Source organism: Cinclus cinclus, chromosome 1, assembly GCF_963662255.1.
Source record: "Cinclus cinclus chromosome 1, bCinCin1.1, whole genome shotgun sequence".
Lineage (NCBI taxonomy): Eukaryota > Metazoa > Chordata > Aves > Passeriformes > Cinclidae > Cinclus > Cinclus cinclus.
The window spans coordinates 14,267,499-14,292,262 of NC_085046.1; the positions used below are offsets into that span (position 1 = coordinate 14,267,499).

General features: G+C 36.9%; 1 protein-coding gene across 4 annotated transcripts in view; it reads right to left on the reverse strand.

Moving 5' to 3' along the window:
- ZEB1 (zinc finger E-box binding homeobox 1) overlaps positions 1-24,764 on the reverse strand; it is a 119,024-nt gene that overhangs the window by 17,673 nt on the left and 76,587 nt on the right. For 2 of the 4 annotated variants that reach the window (XM_062506954.1, XM_062506937.1), the window contains exon 2: positions 6,231-6,431. In XM_062506954.1, coding sequence (XP_062362938.1) covers positions 6,231-6,431 — 201 coding nt within the window. Of the gene's footprint in view, positions 1-997; positions 1,061-6,230; positions 6,432-24,764 lie in introns of all 4 variants that reach the window. The other 2 variants (XM_062506929.1, XM_062506946.1) reach the window with 2 other exon arrangements.

The window sequence follows — 24,764 nt, forward strand, 5'->3', positions numbered from 1 at the left end:
CAAATAAAAAATTAAATTAAATATTTTACTTAATGCTTGTATAATAAATATTAGATTGCAAGTATTTGACTTTTTTACCATGGTGGAACATTCTGTGAAAGATCTGCCTGCAGCACCCTAAATCATGACAGATGTTCTCCACTATTAATATGAGACATATTTTTAATAGGAAAGAGAAGTTTTATGATTCATCTCTCAGTGTGAAGTCACATACTCAATTTACAATTTGACACAATCTTTTTATGACACGAAGCAGTCTCTCACATGTAGACTAAAAAGCAATGAATAATGCAGCTCCCCATACTTACAAGGAGAGAACTGACTTTATAGGAACTGAAAAGAATGTGTGGAACTACACTATAAAACACATCAATGTGTTTAGATGTGGGTTTGCTTTTAAATAAGACTTTGATATTATCTGCCTGTCTAGTAAGGGAATTAAATAAACCCCCCATAAACTTTTAAAAACTTGGATGGGATATGTATTAATCTTCTGTCAAGCAGAGAAATGGAAAAAATAACAAACTGTCTGTTTCTATTTGACTCTGAAACCGAAGTACACATTTTATTTTGCCTTCTGTGTGATCAGTACAAACAGAGGAATCGGTAATGAAACACAGTATTAGCTTAAGTCTATTTTTGTATATTTCTTCATAGTTAAAAACACTACCTGTTGATACCTCCATGTAAGACCATTGCTATTCCTTGCTTTGCCCTTTGGAGATGCGGTGCTGCCAGAGCTGTGTGGTCAGTCCTTGGGAGGGAGGGCTGCTCTGTGTCACTGGTCACCTACACCTCTGGACCCTGGACACCAAAAGATGCCCAGACTTTTTTCCTCAGCTAAAACAGTGTTTACAGTTTAAGATCCCAAGCATGGAAAAGCAAAGCATTTTTATAAACAGAGGTGGGAGAATTCCAAAGATTTCAGAATGACAGTCACCTAACCAAAATTCAATAGCACTTTATGAGTAAGGGACTCAGATTAACAAAGAAATACCTGTACATCCAATTTCATCTGTCTGAGCTTCAGGCCCCAGGATTTCCTTTCTTTCTTTTCCAGCTGAAATAGCACATTTCACAAAAAGAATGACCATTTAAAGAAAACCCCAAAAACAACAACAACAGAAGCCACATGCACACCAACAACTTAATACACTTGAGCTATTTCTTCAGCAGTGCTTTCCATTTCTGTATTGTTTAGAAGTGCATTTAAACACAACGTTCTTTTAAAAATATGGATGGCATATTATTTCAGCAGTGTGTGATCAGCTGAACTACGAAGATATTTCATACTTAAAGGAAACCAAACCTTAAAAGGAAGCAATACTAAACACTGACCATTATGTGAAGAGAGGTAAGATGTGGACAGTGTGTTTCACCAGCAAGTAAAGAGTCAGCTAAAGTGACCCCATCTACAAATGCAGCCATCTGATACACTGGAATATTATTTCCAGAAATCAGAGCATCATAAAACAAATGCAGTTATGTTATTTTCTCCAATTAGTGGTTTTCAGAAATGATTGATAATTTGCTGGTAATGTCTGCAAACAGCAATCTAATGTGTTCTCTCTCTTGCAAATCATCTGGAAACCACTTAAGGTTGGGATTGCCTTAAAAATTTTTAAAAAAACCCCAACTTTTAAACATGTGCTCCCCCTTCAGAACAACTGTGCTTCACGTATCGATTCCAATACTCGGTATGAGTCTGCAGAACCAAGCTGCTGCCCCAGCTCTGCCAGCTCTGCTGAGCTGCAGCCTTCAAGGCTGCAGCATGGAAGTTTTAACTCAATACAGGTTGTTGGTTCAAATCAATAAATGGCCAAGTTGTTCTTCATTTTGGTTCACTGGTTAGCGTGGACTGGGAAATTCTCACAAGAAAAGCCACTGCCGACATTTCTGTCAGTACCTGGCTCATGGCAGGACTACACAGGAAATCTATGTGGCTTGGTTTGCCCTTTATCAGTACTATGGTAGGCTAAGAGATGTGAAACTAAATCCTTATTTCATAGTTCCATTATGGAAAACTTGGATGCTTCAGACCTACATTCCAGAAAAAAAGCCTTCTAGGTGATGCAGAAGTTTAGAGAACACAGCTGCCCTGACCTGAAATGGCAACTGTTATACTTCTATTCACCTTACTTCACTACACTGCAGTGCAGGAAAAAATCCTGCAGGCTGGCAAGTCAAAAGCCCAGATTATTCAAGCTTTTCAATTACAGGAGAAGGCACTTTCTCCATTATGTGGAAGATGATAAATCCCAGAACTTTTAAGTTCTCCAATAGTACCAGCCTCCTCAAAGGAAAAGCTTCTTAATTCTGCCTACTTTGACCAAAGAACACAGACCCAAGGTATCTGAAAATAGTGACAATTTAAACACATTTTTTGCTTTAAACAAAAAATGTGTTTAAAAGGAAATTGCAGCTTTTAAATCTTACCTTAATTTCAACTCACATCCAAAAAAGAAAAACCCTCAAAAAACCCCAACAAACTCCAACATCCTGTATTATATTGGTTAGTTCTGGATTGTGAACTATTTACATTTTTGGCTCATGGTAGCAGACTTAGTTCAGAGTTTGTAAGATGGATGACTGGACGCAATGCAAATTTAAACCCAAAATTTAATTTCTTAAAACCAAACACGATACAAACCCACTGTTTTCCTTTAAGGAGGATTTTTGATGGCTGTGATTTTTCTCCATTATGAAACAAGATCTACAAGGTGGTGGGGGGGAAATATCAGTAAGTTATTACTCCGGAAATTTAAATTATGGTGTCTTCAGTAAACTCCACTGGCTTCAGTACAAATAAAAGTCATGCTTCCCAAGGGAGCGTCAAGGAATTTGTGGAATTATAGATAAATCTAGTGAAGTTAAACCCCCTCTCAATTCTAATAATCCTAACCTCTGTATGCTACTGTCTCTTCCCAATAGCTAAAAGTAGGGTACAAGACAGGGAGAAACTCTTTTCCACAGGGAAATGCTGTAGGAATAATTAGCAATTTGAAAAATATGAAGTAGATATACATCTTTATAGCTATGTATGGTCCACAAAGAAAGGCAACGTTGCAATCATTCCCTCAAAAGCCCAGTTATCACACAGCTGGGAAACAACAGAATGGGATGCGATGATGGGGGAACAGATCTTAAGACCCTGTTCCACCAAGCAGAAGTCACAGCTCTGAGTTCCATAGGAAATTCAAGCTACCTGCTAAATGACAGCTTAAATAGAGGTCTCCATAAATAGCATCTAGGTCATGAATATCCATCCTGGTATTACAGCTGGACATACCAGATAGCTGTAAAACAGGTTCTTGGACTTCTATGTCTCATCACTGCTTATGAGCTACTGCTTAGAGACACAGAAGGGCCTCCCAGGGTTAAATGCTGATGATTTTCAGATGACAGGGAACAGTGTTAACTAGCAGCAAACATACCTGACCACTACTGACATTGGCTGACAGTAAAGATCTCTGCATGGCTAAGATAACTGATCAAATTGAAACCACTAGCAAAGAGGAAATTTTGGCTGTAGGCAAAAAGACAAACTTCACTGAAATTTCCACTGCAGTCTTTATCTGCAGAAAAGGGAATAAATTCCAAAGCCCATCAAGAGAGTTTCTAATTTAAATTCTTCAGAGATAATTTTATGATACTCATGTAGCAAGCACTACCTACAGCTTGCAGTATAGACTAATTGTTTGCTTTTTGATCAAAAAGATGCCACACAACCCACCAAATGTCAGAACACACTTTTGAGCATTTAGGTTCAAACTAAAATTTGATGACTTAAAGGAATTTTTGAATTCCAGAAAGATCTTAAACATAAAACATGAAACATAAAATTTCATTCATTTTGGAAGGTTATTTCAAAGTCTGTATCTTCTTTTTTTTTTTAATGTTCAATTTTTCAAAGATATCCTAATTCCAGTCCTGTGGCCTCCAGATTTGCTAAATACGTACAGTATATAATAATACTTTTTAAAAGGCATTAATGCAGTAAGTTTAACTCCTGTCTTTTTAAGAATTTTTCATTATAGCATAGGTTTTACTTCTAACTAAAGCAAAGAAGAATCATATTAGGGCATCATTGCACACATGAATGCTGGCACACTGTCAACAACTTGTACAGGATACACGTGGTTCACTTTTTTAAACCTGTAGGTCTGTTTCAGTTAAACCTCTTGAGAAACACACCTTATATTTAAAACACCTGTTCCTAGGGTCTTTTCAGAAATTCAGTTAGAATGATTTGAAACAGAAGGAAACTAATCTGATAAAGAAATGTTTTGTGTGTTGTATCTATTCTTGGCAATTTGTGAACAGAATAAATATGCATAAAACTCATTCTGTCAAGTCCAGCTAGCCCAGAGCTACCGAGTACTACTTTACTGGTGAAACACAACTTACTAAAACTGCTATATAGTATATTTTTCTACAGACAATCACCAGTCTTGAAGATGGTTGCACACCATCTACCCCAGTACATTTCCCTGTATGAAAGTGATCATGTATTCAGAACCTCTCTCTTCATATTTCTAACATGCAACCAAGACTGATGACTCAGCTCATACCTTTCCTTCTGGGAAAACTATCAAAAGAGTAAAGTGTATTCTACCCTAGCAAATCAAAGGTCCATAAAACCTAATGTAGCCTTCACTTTTCTCATACAGTCATTGCCAAAAATTTAAATGATTTAGTTAAAAAACCCTTATTATAAAATAAAAAAACCCTTCCAGACTGCTAAAAAAGAGACTTCAGAATACATAATTTTTACAGAGGAAATTTGTGGTTGTTGAGCAGACCTGTATGGCAATTGATTAATCTTTTGTCTGGCTACCAATGAAATTCTGTCCTCATTAGCAAGCTTCAAAGCAGAGAAACATTATGTACATTGAAAATCTACAGTCAGAGTAGAACTTAAAATCAAAGACAATTTGGAATTTTAGCAAACAAATTTTTAAAGGTCAAAAACTGTATGTTTGACATAAGGAGTCAAAAAAAGATGCCATCACATGTCTAGAGCCCCCAAAACCCCCAGAAAGTTGCCTGAGATGCTGGTACATCTCCAGAAAACATCCAGTCCAAGAGATCTTGATCCCAAATGTCTGGGAGTCAGTGGTCCTCTTTCCCCCTTTCTCCTACACCTATGCTTGAAGGGTTCAAGCCTATACAGAGCCCACTTTAATGTAACCTCAATTTCTGATAGACACAGCCTGCAAGAGAACAAAGACATTACAGGAAAACTAAGAAAATCACCTACCTAATAATTTAGCTCCAAAATACTGATTTCCCAGCACAGCATACCTTGGCAAAAGCAGCTATGTAAAAACAGTCTCAGCTGATGCTATTCTTTGAACTCTCAGCTGCTCTCTCTCAGCTGGACTGCAGTTAGGGACCATATGACTGCTTTCAGTTTATTTAGATGTGAGGTCATGCACTGTGTATTAAACCACCAGTGTTAAAAGGTGGATGCTAGGAACTGTGGCTGGAGTTCAGATACAAACAGGGATATGCTGGAAAACGTACTGTATCTTTCAGAGCACTAAGGCCAAATTCCACAATAAATTCCACTAATTTATGCATTTATCCCAATCTGGCTCAAAAGTAAGCATGCTGTGTTATGATATGAAACTCAGTATCTGATTCCACAGTAAAAAAAGGCCCATTTCCTGTCTGCTTAAAATTTTCAGCTTCTAAACCTGATGCATATGTACAACATTTTTTCCTCCTTCCAGTGTTTTCGAAATAATGATTCATTTTCACTTACATAACCAGTTCTAAAACTAATCATCTAAAAATTATTTTTTTCTGCCTGTGTTTGACAAGGAAAAAGAGAGAAATTAACATCTGATTTTTAAGTGTTTTTTGATTACTGCTTACTCCCCAAGCTGAGCCAATCCTGAACCTTACAAGGAGCTCTGGCAAAGACCTGCCAGGCAAAGACTTGAAAAAACCAAGAGCTAGTAACTAGTCTCTAATCAGCCTTGGAATGCTTCACCTACAGACTGAAAGTTCCTGTTAAGCAATGCCAATGGAATTAATCCACCTCTGAATCTGCTTCAAATAATAAATGAAGAACATGAAGTACGGTATAATAAATATTTTATAAAACCTCTTTTTTGATTGTGAATATTACATGTTATTTCAGTAATAAAGGGACCAAAAAATTTTCCAATGAATCTTCACTTTAGAAAACTTTCTTTACATAGTATCAGTAGAAATGAACATACCTTCATCTTCCCAGCAACTGTTTGTACTCCCTTCTCTTTCACTGTTTTCTGGTAATACTATATGGTCCGTTGGCAAGTCATCTTCTGGCACGCTAGCATCACAGTCTGCTGCATCCGTGACACTTTCCTCTTCCACTATATGCAATTTATCTTCATCATCTGAATCCGAGTTTGCTTCTACCACATTGTTGTAATTGGTGACTGTGGAGAGACAAAAACAAAATACTGATCAATATACTCTTGCCTGACAGCATGGAGGTCCAAAGCACGTGGGGCATCTCTGTGGGGTCACATTATTATTGCTTCTTGCCCCATGGGGACGGCACTGCCTTATGAGCAACTTGGCTGTAATGTCAGCACACAAGGAGCACCCGGGCTCCCACTGCCTCTCCCTGGGCACACCCAACATAAGGCTGCACAGGAGAAGGCAGTGGACAACTCCAGAGTTGGAGCCGCAGTGGAGCAAAAGAATTCCAACTGCATCACTCCAAAGTGCATGGCAGCATTGCTGTATGTCTCATTTATGATTATTATGTCACTGAAGACCCCACGGCCCCTGGCCAGGAACCCTTCAGAGAAGGCAGCCCAGCTGCTCTCGGGGTCCCACGGAGCCAGCCCTTGCCTACAGGCACACACTGTGTGCTCCCCCAGCCCAGCTTCCCGTGCCTCCTCCTGTAACCAGTGCCACCCCACACTCCTGCTGTGGCAACCAACGGGAGACAAGCGGCAACAATAATGAGATGGAATTCAGAATGGCTTAAATGTTCCCAAACCAAGCTAAAATACTCCTGTAGTTACACCCATTAAAGACTCAGCAGGATGAATGTGAAAGGAAGAATCAGAGTTCACTTAGACAGGGAATATCACGTAACATCTGCCCATTTACCATGAAAAGGTAATAACTCTATTTTCTTAGCCTGGATAACATATTACATGAGTCTTTGGACAAAAGATTACATGACAATATATATCTTTCTGCCGTTTGAGAGCAGATTATTATTAAAATAGTCTTCATTTGTAGGCACAAAAGATCAGTTACAGCCATTTCAACTTAAAATGTCAGGAATTGTAAGCAAATTGTATTAAGAAAAAATTACTTTCACACTCTGTTTAAATGTCTTGTTATTCACACTGAAGTTAAGCTATGAAACAGATCTACATTGGTATTATTTCTTCACTGCCAAGTTTGAATTTCTTACTAAAATACTTCAAAATACAGTCTAAGAAAGAGAATAAATTTACAGACAGATAAACCAACAAGACCTGGCCGCAGCACTCCTTCAATGCTTATCAGAATTATACCTGGGAGGCATATAATCATGGTACTTTATGATACCTGCATCCTGTCACTGTTAGTTCACAAGAAGCCAGACTGATTCTTTCATGTGAAATACTGCCTATTAAGGTAGATAAATAGCAAACCAGACTTCTGCTTTTCTGAAGTTAGCTTTTTTTTTAAGTAGATACTTTAGTCATTTAAAAATTCATGCTAACAGGAAAAGTGAGTAACATTATGAACAGATAGGCTACTATCTCATTTCCTTCCAATTCAGGAGAAAAATGTCTCATTCTCATCTAAAACATGCATGGGAATGACAAAAGAGCTTTTTGAATTTAAAACAATCATTCAGTGTTTCCATATTTTACATAGTGCTATTTGAAAAATGTAGTAACTCCCCACTACTCATGACACTGACATCTTGTGAAACAGCAAATTCAGGCAAATTTCCTAAAAACTAGTATCTGGTCCATTTCAATTGAAAAAATTTATATTCACTTAATATCCTGTAACTGATTCTGCAAAGTAAAATAGCTGCAGTAAGTGATGCTATAATACTGTGATATAGAAGACATACAAATACAGAAGACGTTTTCCCTCACCAAAGCAGAAGAGATTTATGAATTTATTCTCCTGAGGAATGGTAAATGCAGCTTTTAAAAAGTGTGAGAACAAACATAAAACAAGAGGAAGTGGAAAATAATTTTAACCTTTTCACTTGATTGGGCTTTACTCTGAGGCTTAGATGCAAAGGATTATTAATATAAAACAGCAACATATTTACATTTGCCACATATAAAAGAGATCATTAAGAGAGGGGATCAAAATTTTTAGGGATTAGTGGAATGTAGATAATGAATACTTGATTTTTTAAAAATAAAGTTCATGTTTAGTTCAGGAAATTAAGTGGCATTCCTTATATTAGACTAGAGTGGTATTACAGAAAACAAAACCATAATCAAACAGTTTGTCTTCAAAAATTAGACTTATGGAGAAAAACTGTTTCTTCTTTCCTCATTAAATATATTATAATCTACTCATTACAGCTCTCTTCACCTTCAAACAGTTCCATACATCCTCACTATATTCAAGTGCCAACTCTGCAAAACTTAAAAACTTCTCCTTCCTCATAAAAAGCAAGGAACAAATGGTCTTTGGGATTTCAGTTTCTTCCATTAAAAATCAGTTGTCAACAAGGCAAGCCAATAAAGCAAACAAGAAACCTGGCTCCAACATTCTTTTTTCATCTTTCCCCAAAATGCTTTGGTGAAAATAAATCTGCCAAAGCTGCATCTAAAAGGTCTCAGCACATTTGAGGTGGCCAGGCAACCCACCACCAAACACAGCAGAAAGTCAAGCACTTAAAATGACAGAACCAGTCATATACCTACACATAATTTTAACTAAATGATTACATGCTGCTTTCCTTCTGCAAGATCCTTGCCTTATCTAGTGCAGTGATAGCAAACACGAAGGGAATGCTCAGTTTATGGAGTGAACTGAGTATTTGCAGCATTCTGCTTCATTTGTTTAGCTTGCACAGTGATTGCTTATACTTCTTATTCCCTTCAGCCAGCAGTGTTCCCAAAGCTTCCCTTATAGGAAATTAGCCAGAATGGGATTCCATATTATATATTATAATGTATGGCATATGCTTATATGCAATACATTGTAACTATATATTGTATAATTATATGATTATATATTTTATATAATTTCCTCCGATGGTGTTCAGCAGGAATGCTTCAAAACATATAATTAACTGAACTGTAGTAGGGTGATGCTATCTCCATTTTGCAAATTAGAACCTGGCTGCTTAAAACCCAGAAAAGTCTTCTGGCAATCCTGGCATTGCCACGTCAGTGCAGGCACTTCAGGCTGTGCTTTTCAGAGAACCTTGCATTTACACAGCGTTTTACACATTCAAAGCACACTTATGTTCATTCCAAATGCAGCTGTGCCCAGAGCCCAGGTACCTTGGCCCATCTGCCACAGCAACTAGAAACATTGAGATCACTTCCAAGTAAGTGACCTCCCAGAATCACATAAAATCTCTTTCAAAATGAGAAAGTAAAATCTAGTCATTCTGTGGAGCTTTCAAATGCCCTGGAGAGAGATTCCTGCAGCCCTCTACTTAAATTACTATGCTTTCCAGCAATTAAGGCAAGGGTTCTGGTGCAACAGCTTCCTTCAATAAACATCCCTGATTCAGTCTCTGGGCATTCCTCCTGTGAAAAAATTATGTGATCACATAATTAAAGACCTTATCATTATGCATACATGCAAAAGACAAAACAGTTTGAACAATCTTCATTTTTGACATTTTCCAACTTTTTCTGAACGCTCAGCTTTCAAAGTCAAGTGTTTGATTTCAAAGAATGTATTAATATTCTTTAATGGAAACGACAGTTAAAAAAAACAATCAAACCCCGTAATTTACTGTATTTTAGCTAATTAAAATCAAAATCACATTACATGATACCATACTGATACCTTCATGGCTGCAAATCTTAGCTTGAGCAATGCACATCTGTTTCTGGTGCCCTACAAGACTAATGGGTGGTAGTAGGAAGCTGCTGCCTCCATTTGCTCAGGCAGGTTTTGGCTCCATGTTTCACAGGAACTATGGCATCTGGCACTCAGTTCCAGGGGTAATCATCTTCCCCCTCTCCTTTCTTCAGTTCAGTCCTAGACCCAAATTTAGACCTTCCCTATCTGTACACAATTTTGTGGGTTTTCTCCTCTCATCCTTGATGTTTCCTCAGAATAGTTACCACTGAAGAGGAAAACAGGCTCTCAAGCCTTGCTCAATGCCTGGCGCCACAGTTGCAGCTGAAATTGGGAGGAATAAATTTTATTAAACCTTTTTGGATAAAGACTGAAGTATACTCAATACAAATGCAGTATGTAGAGACAACTGCTTACAATCTCTGAAAGAAATTCAATTGACTATACATAAATTATGACTTCAAGGGGCTTCTAATTTGGCAAAATATTCCATGCAGAAAATAAAACACACATAAAACCTTGCCTGGAACAGTTACAGCTTCCCAGTGAAGGAGCTACAAGTATTTCAGACTCAGTACTATTTATTTTTAGCTAATGTCATTTAAAAGCAGTGACTATCTAAATAAAATAATTCAGCCTGGATCACAGAAATCTGGCACCAACAGCAGTCAGTGTCTCCACGATGAGACATTCCTCTGTGAAAAGCAAGGACAGTTAAAGAGGTTACATCACCCTTGGCCACCACGGCTCCAGGGACAGCATCAGCCACAGGGGACAAGCAACAGACCACTGAGGGATGTCTTACCAAGATAATTGTAAAAGCTACAGATCGTGAACCATGGCTGGAATCCACTGAAGACAGGTCACCAGACAAGCACGTATGATGTATGACACATGGGCCTGTTCTGTTCAACATACAGTATGACACCTTAGCAAAACTTTACATTATTAGAGTTGAATTAATTTCAGCTTACTTTCACAGATTAATAGAAAGCCTCAACAAATATATTATAAATTACACTGAAAGCTAAACATTGATTCAATACAACCAATTTTTATATCATTACTAAAGAACATCTGAAATAATTAAGAAATAGTAATTAAAAATATATTTTATGAAGTAAAATAATTTTTTCTCCTCTTAATCACTGTCTTGATACAGTATCCTGGTTCTTAAAGAACAAATGACTACCTGTAGTTGAAACTTTCCTTACTTTAAGAACAAATGACTGCAAAATGAACTACAGAAAATGAGCTTTACTTTCTGGATTTTTACATCAAATTGCTAAATGCAAAGCAGATGTATGATGTTGCACAATTCTGATTAAAAAAAGAAATGTGCTCAGATGGAAGTAGTGATTAAAGAGCTAATATGGAGGTATATATTATTTTGCTGGTTGAATACAGGTGGGAAACTATGATAAATATGTCGAATCAAATCAAACATGGTATTTGAAAGGAAAAAATTGCTAGTTGCTGATTTAAAACTAGTAAACCCAGAAAATTCAAGGTGAACACTAATACTGCAGTGATAAAATACTATAGGATTCACTGTTTCCATAACATAATGGGTGAGTCCCCAAAAAAGCAATTATTATTGTCACCTGAGTGGCAATAGAAGGCAAGCTTCTTAAAAAGCTGTCAGCAGTTACCTGCTCACCACTCCCCATTCAGACCTGACCTCAGAATCATTAGACGACATGAAAGATGACATTCCCAACACAAGGAATGACACAATCAAGTTGATGTCACTCAACAAGATAAAAACATACATGGTGGAATACGCATCAGAATAATTTGAGACCAGGTGGCAAGAGGAGAGACTGGCACTAAAAAGAGGACAGAATTTCACAGAACTAAAGCAAAATGTTTAACACATAATACCAGGATCTGGAAGGCTGCTTTGAACCTGCTAAAAACTTTTGTTCAATACTTGACAGTGGTCACTGTCTTTTATGTAGAATCTGGTCCAGCATTCTTACTAGCTGTCTTTTGTACACCTCTCTATACTTAATCCAAAAATCCTACCCACTTCCACTGACCAAGAAAACCCCAAAACTTTTAGGAATTTGTGAGTTTAACACAAACACTGCTGAATTTTTTAAGATGTTGAACACATCTGAGTGGTGTGAGCTCAGCATCTCAACACTGAACTGGCAGGGGATGTAGAACAGGTGTGAGAGATTCTGATCCTTTAGAAATCCTACTTCTGAAAGTTCTTCCAAAAAAACCTGTGAATGCTGATGCATGAATACTCCTAGAGAGAAAGGTTTGATTCTACAAACTGAAACAACTCCTGTGATCTCTGAAGTTCATTCCTGGTTCATGGATTTTTGCTCTGACAGCGTGCAATCATCTCTTGTAAACCATTTACTCTTTGTCAGCCTACCTGAAAATCTGCTCCTATATATTATTTAGCTCTAGTGCAATATTTAAGCAAAATATATTGTGAAGTCCGAAACCTAGTAATTTAGCATTCAGTGTTTTATACTTAGATTTTAGGGTATACTATTAGTTTTGTTACTACTCCTGAATTAAATGCCATACTTTCAACTCTCCACTGATAAGCTGCCCATTGTCTCTAGTAAAGCTAGACATTAAAGTTTTTTTCATGTTTTTCTTCTCAGTTTAATACCTACACTTGATATGCATTAATACATATATAACCATGCTATCATCTGAAGCAGAAACACAAGAAAGAGCTTAAGAAAAAAGAAGGCATGTTCATGCTTCTACTAAAATTCTCTGCTTGGAGTTTTCTGGCTTCTGAAATCCCTAAATGACTTGTGTTGTCTTCATACTTAAGAGCTTAATTTGCTGTGAATTTGTCTGCTTACGTCTTGAATTCATGAAAATTTTGGCATCCACATTAGTCTAAGGCAAGCAGTTTCACAGCTCTGTACTGAGGGCAGAAAAAGTTTCTTCTGTTAATTTTGAACCTGCTCTGCACCACATCCAGTGGGTGTCCATTGAACTGCCCTCCCTGTGTGCTCTGTGCTGTCCATGATTTCATACATGTCATCACGTCACCCTCCTCTACAACGTGAAGAGTTTCTGCTCGCTTGTTACTCATACAAAAGTTTTTCTGCTGATCATTTCTGCTGCAAGACTCTGGACTTTCTGTTCTGCCTCACCACTGTGTTAGCAAGGGAAGAGGTGACAGTCTAGAACTGCACCCAGCATTCATCATGGATTAGAACAGAAGCACAACGATGCACTGTTTTCTTCTCTACCCCTTTTCTAACAACACAACCATGTTTCTAGGACTTTTCTTGACTTCCATAAGTAATTAAGCTGGCATTACTAAAGGTTTATTGTATGTAAACTCAGAAGTGCTGTTCCTGAATGGTAACAATCAGCTCAGAACCAATCACAGGACCTTTCCTCAACATACACTACTTCACATTTACCCATCTAGCATTTTACCTGCCATAGTATGGGCTTGACCATGTGGAAGCACTGACATTATTTCCCAAACAAGTACAAGCAACCCTTAGTGAAAATATTTGCTACTTTACACTCATGTCACTGCCTCCATCAGGCAGTAGGGTGATTTGTAGCACTGGGATGGCCAGCAGCATTACAGAGAAGAGTGGAAGCAGCAGAAAACATTCCATTAGGTAGCCTGTTGAATTCAGTAAAAATACACAATGAGATCTCATTACATGCAAAGTATGAGGAAACTGTATTATACTCTCAATTAAATTGTTCAGGAACAAAAACCATGCCAGAGATTAGTTTCTGAAACAATCAATTTAAAACTTAATTTAAGAACATACTTGCAATTTTCAGAAAAGTCATTCTGCTTTTAAGAACAGTCTATGTGCTATGACTGTGGAGAGCAGAACTATATCTTTTATATAAAAGGTTGACTCATGTTGATTTATACTTGTGTAGTTATACACACAAGTAAGTGTGCTCACACAAGAACGGGGAAACTGGATTCAGTCCTTCCTCTGCCTGAAGGGAACAAACTTACATCTCCCATACATGTTTATATAAATATATGAATAGTTGGAAAAATATAAGTCTAAATATTTATATGTACCAAGCACATTTCTGATAATTTTGTTTAACTAATAAAAACCTCTTTCAAAATAGCTTTACAACTCATAACTGAATTCTAGTCAAATGCAGCTTGACACACTTTGTTTGAATATTCCAACACATTAAAACCCATAAAATTCAAGAATCTTAATAAGCACTAAGGTATATAAATCACCTCAATACACATGCTGTGGATTAGTTGGTCTTCAGGTCAAGTCAAAGAAACTTTGAGCTTAAAATAAATGCTTTGCAAGCAGACTTGCAGACTAAAATGTGCTCTAAATGCTTTACCAAGAGGGAGACTGGATGTTTGGCTTGGCTTACCCAACACACATTAAAATCAATGATGTAAATAGAATTTTTCTGCTTGTCAATTTTAAATTATGGTTTCAAAATCAACCAGAATTTGACATTAAAAAACCCATGACCCATGTTGATGGCAAAGTCTGCAGTAAAGTCTGATGACCTAAGTCAGGACCAATTCCTCAGAACAAGAATAATAGCTGCAGCTCTGGAACTACACTCTGAGATGACATAAGTGACACTTGGAGCAAATCTGGCAAATATTTCAGCCTCGCTGAGAAAGTTTTCTGTTGGTTGCCTTTGTTTTTATTATCATGCCAGTTTCAGGTAACTTAGTCCTACATGCAAAATTACATTGGAACAGGATAGTTTGGTCATGTACTATTTGGAAATGCAGGATGAGCTCAAGACTTCCCAGTGGGGCAGACATGGTGGAAGTTTTGCCACCATAGTGCCATAGTGTTACTTGTTACAGATGTGTGAGATCTTCCAAGGGCAGGAAATTCCAAAAATCAACACCAGTGATTAAATGAGAATTTAGCTGTATGTAGAACTGACACGAATCCAGAGATGAGAAGCAAAGAGTACACACAGAAAAGCACTTCAGATGTTTAGGTTCAAAAATAATCCTTAATACAGGAAACATTTGTTTACATATGCATACACACATATACATATTTACATACATATTTTCAGGTTTGATAGCCTAAAGTTAGAATTGGAAATGAATCAGTATATCATAATACAAAAGTAATCTGCTTTTGAAATATTTTTCTTATTAGGGCTCCAACAGTAAAGTAACTTAAATATAATTTTCACCATGCTGCTTTGAGACTCTTCGTTACTCTGCAGCTTTTCTGTGTTAAAAATGCAAGCTTTATAGCTTTGCAAAATTAGGTCTTTCAGTCTTTCAGTGACAAAGGGACTTGCGATACTTAATTCTCCATCAGATTTGCAAAAGATGGTCATTTCTCAAATGAAAAAGCTTAGTATTGTCCAAATTTTCTCTCTTTACAGTCTCTAGATTGAGTAAATGCTACATGCAAATACAAAAAATCTCAGTGGCAGCATAGTTTGAAAAATAGTGTTTACTACAAGGTGCTTACAGGTTTGAAAATACTATAAATAGTCCCATAAGAAAGAAATCAACCTTCAAAAACGAGACAGCCAAAGGTGTATGAGAAAATTAACTGTACCCTTTGCCTGTTATCACCACTGTACAAGCCAAAGTTCCTACAAATGGGAACTTAACTGTGTCTGTGTAATTCCATGTCACCTGCTGCTGTCAGGAAGTTTTACAAAAACTTGTAGGAAATTTAATACTTTAAGGAAGTATTTATAAAAACAGTGAAGTATTTATGAAGCAGTGAAAAAAACCCCATATGCCCTCCATACATTTAAAAAAAAAATTCTGTAATTTCACGGCAGCTTTAAACACTCGGAAGGGAAGCAGCTGTGTACCATCGTACATTTTTCCCTCTCAGGACTCCCCCATTTCACATACTATTCCTCAGGGAGCCACAGAAAATGAAGAGTAGTGTTCACTCAATATAGATGACAGAACTTGTACTATGCAACATGGAAGTTTTTACAAGTATTTATATTTGTGAATGGATTTGGACAAAATAAATATCGAGCAGAAAGTGGGAGTAGCTATGTAATGCACAGGCATGAACTTTTGACCAAATCTGCACTCTGTTCATTTTTCATTTTCTCAAGAACACACCATGAAGTTGCATAGGCCTAAACAGAAAATCTTGATGCTAAGGATTTAAAAAAAACCCCTGATATTAAAAAAAATTAAATTTTAAAAAAGGATGTAAAAAAAAAAATTAAAAATTTCTAAAATATGCTGCAGAGACCAGTTCTGGATAGGTGGCAACATTTTAGTCGATGTCTGATTAAATCAAAGAGGAAAAAAGTAGAAACCTTTCCTTCATATCCTATGCGATTGCTGGTAAGTTTGCACTTCTATCACCAGTATTAATTATACAGTTTAGCATTTTACTCAGAAGGCTGGAAAAATTAATCTGCACACCCAAATCTGCTCCTCAGAGCTGAGTACAGCCCGAGGGCTGCAGTGGTTTACTGCCTCCGAGACAACTGAGTGCCATGATCATAAAACTCAGGTGTAGGATGTATAAATATCAGAGAAACCTTCATCTTTTAGTACCTCCAATTACTGAACAAATGGAATCAGTGATCTAAACTGACCAAAGGCTGAGAGGAAGAAGTATGCCCATGTATTGCAAATTCTTCTTATCTCTTCAAAAATTGCCTTTCCACTCGTGACTCTACCACTCTGCTCTATTTTCAAAATACTCTTAGCTCCAGACAATTGACATTTTTGTCTTTACAAAACTTCTCAGATACTGAAAAAAAATTAGCTAAGAGATGCATTCGGGAGATAAGACCATTAATTACTTTCTCAGAGACAGAATTTTAAAAAGATGATTTATTATTACAGTAGAAATTAACCCTTGCACATAGAAAAATGCCACCAACCAAAGATGAGCCACAGAAAATTATCTCATCATTAACTGGCACTAGGCACCAATGGGTTCCAATCATTTGGGAAAATGTGGTAAGAGGAGTTTATTTGATTGCAGCAAGATGGAGGCACTAATTTGTAAGATACACACAGGCATAAACCACACACACCAAAATTACATACAACTTTGCTCACACTGACCAACTCGCTGAACAAGTGTAATATCCTATTTCTGGTCACAACAGCAGCATAAATTGAACACAACTCTAACACGGTTGCTTGAGATTTATCCTCATTAATGACTAAATCTGAATTACAGTTTGATAACTACCTTAATCCATGATGAAAAACTTGACAGCCACGTTTCCTACAGCCAAAGCATTCCACATAAAAAGCTGGGTTAGTAGAAGCTATCACTTGTAACCAAACCCACTCCATGATGCTACTCAAACCCTCAAACAATTCAGATACCATTGGGCCAGGTTAATCCTTCAGGAAGACACAGTTGACAAGTTTATATAAATGTATATATTTCATAATACCAGTTATTTTATGTAACATCATTACCTAGGTTTACAGACAGTAAATATTTATTTCAGGGATAATAAAAAGACTACACTAGAGGAATACCAGTTTGGCTTTTAAAGTGTTGAGATCCTCTTAAATACAAGCAGAAGGATGATACTCCAATGGCACATTTTATATGCAAGAAAAGCCTATGACAGAAATTTTTTCTTATCCCAAAAATTTTATTACTATCATAAGATGCTACAAGAAATGTCTTCAGCATTATGAAAATTTTATATATGGCACACATATCACTGAAATTAATCACATGCCTTGTGAAGCTCTGACATTATTCTTTACTCATTCCTAAATTAACAGAGCAATAAATGACACAAGTTTGAAGAGATGTTGCATAAATATAATCTAAATTAATAAATTATCAAAATACATTTATTTAGAGAGTACAAATTTATTTTAATTTCATATTTCAGAACATTTTTTCCTAAACTCCAAGCAATTTCTTAAATACACCTCTTGAGAGAGAGGTAGTTTGTCAATGCACAATAGTAATTTATTTATTCTGACTATAAGTTCAAATACTCCAGTATTCAAGTAACTCCCCTGGCTGCTCCTTCCTTACCACACAAGTGAAGAGACTTCTTTTTTTTTTTTTAAATTTGTCTATTAAGTTGACAAGTTACATTTTGGCTTCACTCAAATTCCACATAATAACAGAATAGCATTTTCGATGGTGCTTAATGTTTCAGTTTTCAAAATATGTGCCCTGACTCTTGGATTCAGGGTAACTAATTTGTAGTGATTATACGATATTACCATGACATATTGTTATAGCAAACATTTCTAAGTCCCTTTTTTGAAGATTACAAAGAGATGCTAGAAGATCAAAATGTAGATGAACATAGTTTTAGCATGTAATTTGGATGAACTGGTTTGCTACACATAGCTTTGCACCTTGACTAATATGAGTTTATTATGCATATTCATATATGGTATGCACATAATTTTTTTGCATTTTTATTCACAGCTAATCAACCAAAACACTGGCAGCACAGAATTGCTGTCAGGGAGTGGTATGACAAGTTCCAAGTCCCTCCAATTTTTAACTGTCTACTATATTTCTTCAATACTCATTTTTACATTACAGATTTTTCACATTACTGATTTTCAATTCTTTTAAAATATGAAATCACTGTCCATTTATTTAATTTATTTGTGTGAACTGGGAGATAAAACATCATCCAAATTCTAAGTGTGGCTTGTCCCCTTTGCAAGATAATGAACAGCTATCATTCCCAGGAATCTGCTGCAGTGTAGGAGCATGAAAAAAGAGATGGTCAAAAAACATGTAACAGATTTACACCATTTTACTGGATTTCAAGGATAGACAATCCCTGGTGTTCTCTTGAAACAGGTGGCTACATGAGATTATGAAAGGCCTCATTTATCCTGTTTAAATGGAAGCCTAAAGCTTAAGGAATAATCTAATTTTCAAAAGATGCATTCCATCTACATACATAGTACTATATACATTGTTAAAGTAGCAATGGAAATATTTATGTCAGTGGATTTTATATATTTAAGTAAGAATTTTTACGTTTATACAAATTAGAATGAAACTTAATTGGTTATTTCTGATATTATGTTAAGGAAATAAACATATTTTGCCATACTAACCTCTTGAAGATACTTCAAAATACTGTGAATGTATCCTACAGCACACATTAGCAAGATGCTACTTTTCTCTGAAATACAAGAAATTTATGATAGATGCCTCTAAAACTGGGGTTAATGTCTTTAAAATGGTAATCCGGATTTACACTGTTCCATTCCAGTACACAAATTGCTCACATATAGCTACTGAATCACCCTGCAAAGGCACTTAGACCCAGATGTTTTGACCAAAAACTGCAGTTCTTTGGCTCCCACATTGAAGAATAACCCCTATCTATCTACTGCAATATTTCACAGTCACTGTTAGCACACACTCCATGGTAAGTCTGGTTCTCAAAGAAGTTATCAGAACACAATAAACTTCCAGGATTTACACAGCCATGCTGCTACAGACACTACAGCTGCTCCCCATCAAGAGATACGAAGATTCAAATCAGCATGGAGAAAGTGCTGCAGGAATGAAGAGGGACACATACAAGAGCCTCTTTCTGAAATATACTCATATATGCTCTCCAACACAAAGAAATAGTAAATTAAGCACTAGCCTAAATAAAAAATAAAATACTTATTCACTTCTCAATATAAGTTACTTAGATGAACTAGCAAACTATTAAATGTTCTAGCAAACTGTTTCAGACTGTTTCCCTTAAATTGTGAAATAACATCTTGAGAAAACAGCACTGCTAGCCTCAAAGACTGACACTCTATCTATCAAAACAGTCTTAACAAGTAAGAAAATACCCTGCAAAGCCAGGAACTTCAGAGCAGACATAACATGATGACACGATATTATCTCTGTCTGAACTTACGTGGCAGAGTAAGCTGGGCAATGAGAGGATGGAGAGCAGTGCCACAGAAAGGGACCTGGGGGTGCTGGTCCATGGCAAGTTGAACATGAGCCAGCAGTGCCCTGGCAGCCAGGAGGGACAACCCTGTCCTGGGGACATCAGGGACAGCTGGGCAAGGGAGGGGATTGTCCTGCTGTGCTCTGCTCTGGGGCAGCCTCACCTCCAGTGCTGGGGGCAGCTCTGGGTGCCACAGTGTAAAAAGACACTGAGCTGTTAGAGAAGGTGCAAAGGAGGTCCATGAGAACAGTGAAGGGTCTGGAGGGGAAGCTGTATGAGAAGTGACTGAGGTCCCTTGGTCTGTTCAGCCTGGAGAAGAGACTGAAGGGAGACCCCAGTGTGGTCCTCAACATCCTCACAAGGGGAAGCAGAGGAGCAAGCACCGATCTCTTCACTCTTGTGAGCAGCAACAGAACACGAGGAAACGGCATGGAGCTGTGTCAGGGAAGGTCTGGCTTGGATATCAGGGAAAGGATTTTCACCAGAGGGTGGCTGAGCACTGGAACAGTCTCTCTGACTGGCAGAGCAGTGGAGCAGGGGAAGAAGCCCATTGTCTGCCTTTCCTGAAATCCTGGAGGCTGCTGGAACCCCCAAGGAGGGCTCCTAGTCTTCCCTTCCTGAGAATCAGGGTTCTTTCCAAAAGGCAACCCTTGCCTTTAAACCTTATATTCCTCTGATTATAGTTCATTCCTGCATTTCTGAATCCTACCAGCAAGAGAATCCTATCAACTGCTGAAAATTTGTATATTGCTCAATGATTTAGGAAAATAAACTGCCTCTCTCAAGAGTGATGTCGAATTCACAAAAAAGCCCAGTACAGGAAGAAACAGCTGTAGTGGATGCAAGTGCCAGGATTTCTAACATTCTTGTTTATTTTTCACCTAATCTAAAGTATTTATCTACCTTAAAGAAGCAATGGCCAAGAAAAGCACTTTTACAATCAGAAAAGAAATAGCTTTCCTTAAAGAATAGAACTGCAGTAATTGGTCTGCAATGTGACTGAGATCCAGAAAAAGCCATTGTGTGTTGTCCTCTGCTGCACCTGTGGAGAAATTCCCTCATCTGCTTTGCTTCATTCAGCTTCACATTTATTTCTTCATGAACTCTAAACTGAATTATTCCTTATGCTATTTTGCATTTTCCAGTCACAACCCCCTCCCCCCCCAAAAAAAACCCCACAGGCAAAAATATTTCTAATCTTTCACTCATTTGTTGCTACCTTTAAAAAATATAAAAGAGAGACTGCAGATAATTATTATTTATATAATATTATATTTAATTATTATTATTTGGAAGGGCAAATTAAGTGTTGGCACAGAACAATAGAAGGAAGAAAAGAGCTTTTTTGACATTCTTCAGTCAGTGTTAATATGAGTGCAAAGTGAGCTGACTGAACAGTAGCTAATAAGCTAATGCTAAAACCTTTCTTAACTATTCATAATTACTTTTTTACAGTATGCAACTATATGATACACTGAATTTCTACGAAAGCATGCACACACATTTGCACAAGATCAAGACATGGCAGTAAATCTTGTAAAAGGTTCCTAACAAAAAAAAAAAAACAAAACAAACCAAACCAACTTTAAAAATAAAGCAAATAAAGAGGATTCAAAATATCAATTCATAAAAGAAAACTAACATTTGAAATATGATATTGGAATTTACTGTATGGCAAGTATTCCAAGACTTGTCAATGGTGATGGATAACTGTATTCAATTTAGCCCAACACCTTCAAATTCCCACTGTCTACACAAGGATGAAATCAAATATTTTGAGACTTTAATTTAAAAGAGCTTATCTGTTTCATGCAACACTGAAATTCATACATAAGGTAAACAAACAGCAATAAAGAACAATCCAACAAAGGAACAGTTACAGGGTAGCTTAAGCAGGGAGACTAGTTTAAAAAAAAAAAAAAAACCCCATCCACCCCATATTTATTCATGTAAATTACTTGGCATGCATTAGAGGCATTCTTAAGTTTCATTTTGCCAACATTTTGTAAACAAATTGAAAAGACAATTGGAAAGCAACTTAGACGTGTCTTATTTCAGGTGGGTACTGAGGAAGACAGCAAAAAACATCTGGAAGTTACTGCAAGTCAGACTTTTCTTTGTAAAGGCTACTACATGAACAGCTGAACCTTAACAAAACCTCAGTGTAAAACTGAGGTAAAACTCTTTTGTTTAGAAGGCAAATGATTTTCAAGCTTACTGTATCAGGTCTATTCTCCAGAAATTCTAAAAAGGGAGAAAAACTTCCAAATACCCTGTTAATTTTTTTTATTGCTTCACAGACAACATCTGAGAGATTTTTTAAGAGCTATCTGGTTAAAATTACAAGCCAGAGAGCTAATGAAGACAGCAAAGGCATAGTGTTACCTACAGCTACTTTAGTGTATGTAATAGTTTAATTTTATAGACAGTATTTTTAGACTAGATTTTAGTTTTTAAGACTCTTATTTGCTCTATCAGAACAGTGCAACTGCAATTCACTGATATGCTACGAAAAGGAATAGCACCAATAAAAATAATGCTAAAAATTGTCAAACATTTTAACCTAGTTACTCCATCTGTGAAAGTTAATAATGAAGAGTTGGCTGTTAATAGCTCAGACATTAAACATCTCTAGAGTCTTACAGCCTTTTATTTCCTAAGGGAAATAAACCAAGAAAACAGAATTTGAATGTGATTCAAATGTTATCAGACCTGACTTTTGGGATCTTCTAAATAGAGAAACATATTTTCCAACCTCTGATGATTTTTCCAAGAACATACCCACACCGTTTATTAAGATCTATCTAATCTTCTGTTCTTCCTAAAAGCAGTTGAGACATCTTTATGGTTACAAATGTAACTAAAAGAAACAGGATCTCTGAGAGGAATTGGAATCACAGAGGGGGCTGGCTACATCAATACCGGACCTGTTTTTCAGGGGAATTTAGTTTTTCTGAAGCTGTGATGCCATCAGAGAAAGGGGGGGAGGGGGGGAGGGGAAGGGGTGCAGGGAAATGGACTGAGGATTAGAACACAAGCACAGACAGTGAGCAGAAGGCTACTGAGAAGTCACCACTGAATAAGAAATCAATTTACTCATGAAAAACAAATGGCCACAATGAAGGTGGAAAGATGAGAAGAGATGAGATGACTTGTTTAAAAAGAAAAAACCCTACAACTCTGCAAGGCTGCCTGACAGAAGTAGCACTTCTGGGAAAGGCAGCAATAGAGGGGAAAAGACACATTTCCACTGTGTTGAGGATTGTATGGAAAAACTCTGTGCCTTAACTTTCCTTTACCACAGAGAGTACAATACTCAGAGCTGTTATGGCCAGTATGAAGAGCTGCCTGGTAAAAAGTCTAAGGAAATAACCAAAATATTATTGTATATATCAGTAATGGCCAAATACATCCATACTCCCAAGTTAAATCTACAACTTTTCTAAACTCCATGAATGTTAAGAAAGACAATTATTAGGATGAATCTTTGTGCTTAAAGATACTGTGTAGAAGCATGAGAGATCTGTTGTGGACTGGTAAAAACTGAGAAACATCTATGAAATCTTATCCTAAAATTTTATTTTTAAGCCAAACACGAGACATGAAGTGAAATAAATATTTCTCTCTGAAAGTACGAGTCAGTAAGTTTACCCTTGCCTTCAGAACACCCATCTTTTTGAAAGCTGACAAAAATGACATACTGGTTCTTTTTGGAAACCAGAGAGATAAACAGCAAAAAATTTAGAACAGACCCACATGCCTTCACATTACAACTTAAATACAACATGACTTTACAAACCCTTTAGCCTAAGAGTAAAAATCGACTTTGTTTTACCAACTAAATTTAGATCAATTAGTAAACACTGTACTCTAATAGGAAGCAACGGGCTCTGGCCACTGCAGGTAAGCAGCGTGCTCCGGAAAGCAGCAGCTGTAAAGGTGCTGTAACAATACATCATCCAGCTCGCTTATGAGGTCTGTTGATTAACAAACTCAAGGCCACACAAGGAAAGAGTAAAAAAACGAGGGAGTAGAGTGGGTAATTAAACATTTCGTTTACTCCCCAGTGCACAGAAACACATGTGAACATTCACTGTACTGGCTTCATTCCAGGTTCCTTCTCCAACATTACAATGTTGTAATACCACTCATATCTGGTTAAAGACATTAAAAACCACAAAAGGAACCAAACTTTCTTAACACAAAAATTATTTAAACTCCCTGTGACCAGAAGTTTTGCACAATGACAGTGACTTTTGAGACACAAGACTATCAGGGTGGCCAGGATGATGTAGAATTTAAAACAAACATTTCACATAAATAGCCTAATTGTAATATGCCTGCTGTACTCAAAGGACAGCAACGCTGCATTTTTAAATGTGTGTTATGTTAAACGTACAGGAGGAGATCAGAAGAGTTAGGAATCCTGAGAAAATAAAAAATTAGGACATGACAGTATACATTAAAGCCAATCCTGTGATGCTTAGCTCAACAGCAAATTCAGGTGATGTGCTTTTGGATGAAAAAGTACAATCTTAGGGCCACTACTGAAAATACTTCATATAGAAACAACTGAAGTGCAAGATGAAGTATTTCAGGCACGTAGAAAACCATACAGAGTTCTAGAGTTTTGATATTCCAAATTTTCTGTTTACATGAAATTTTGTTTGTTTTGCAAAGCTACATACTCTTGCAACATACTCTACCTACATACCTGAGAAAAACTCAAGCCATACGGCATTCAGACTCATTTCTCCATGAGAATTCCTAGGCATTTTGACTGACTACCCACAACAGAAACTCTCAGCACTACAAACCAGCCAACTCCTGAGTGGAACTTCACATTCATTTCTGGCCACCTG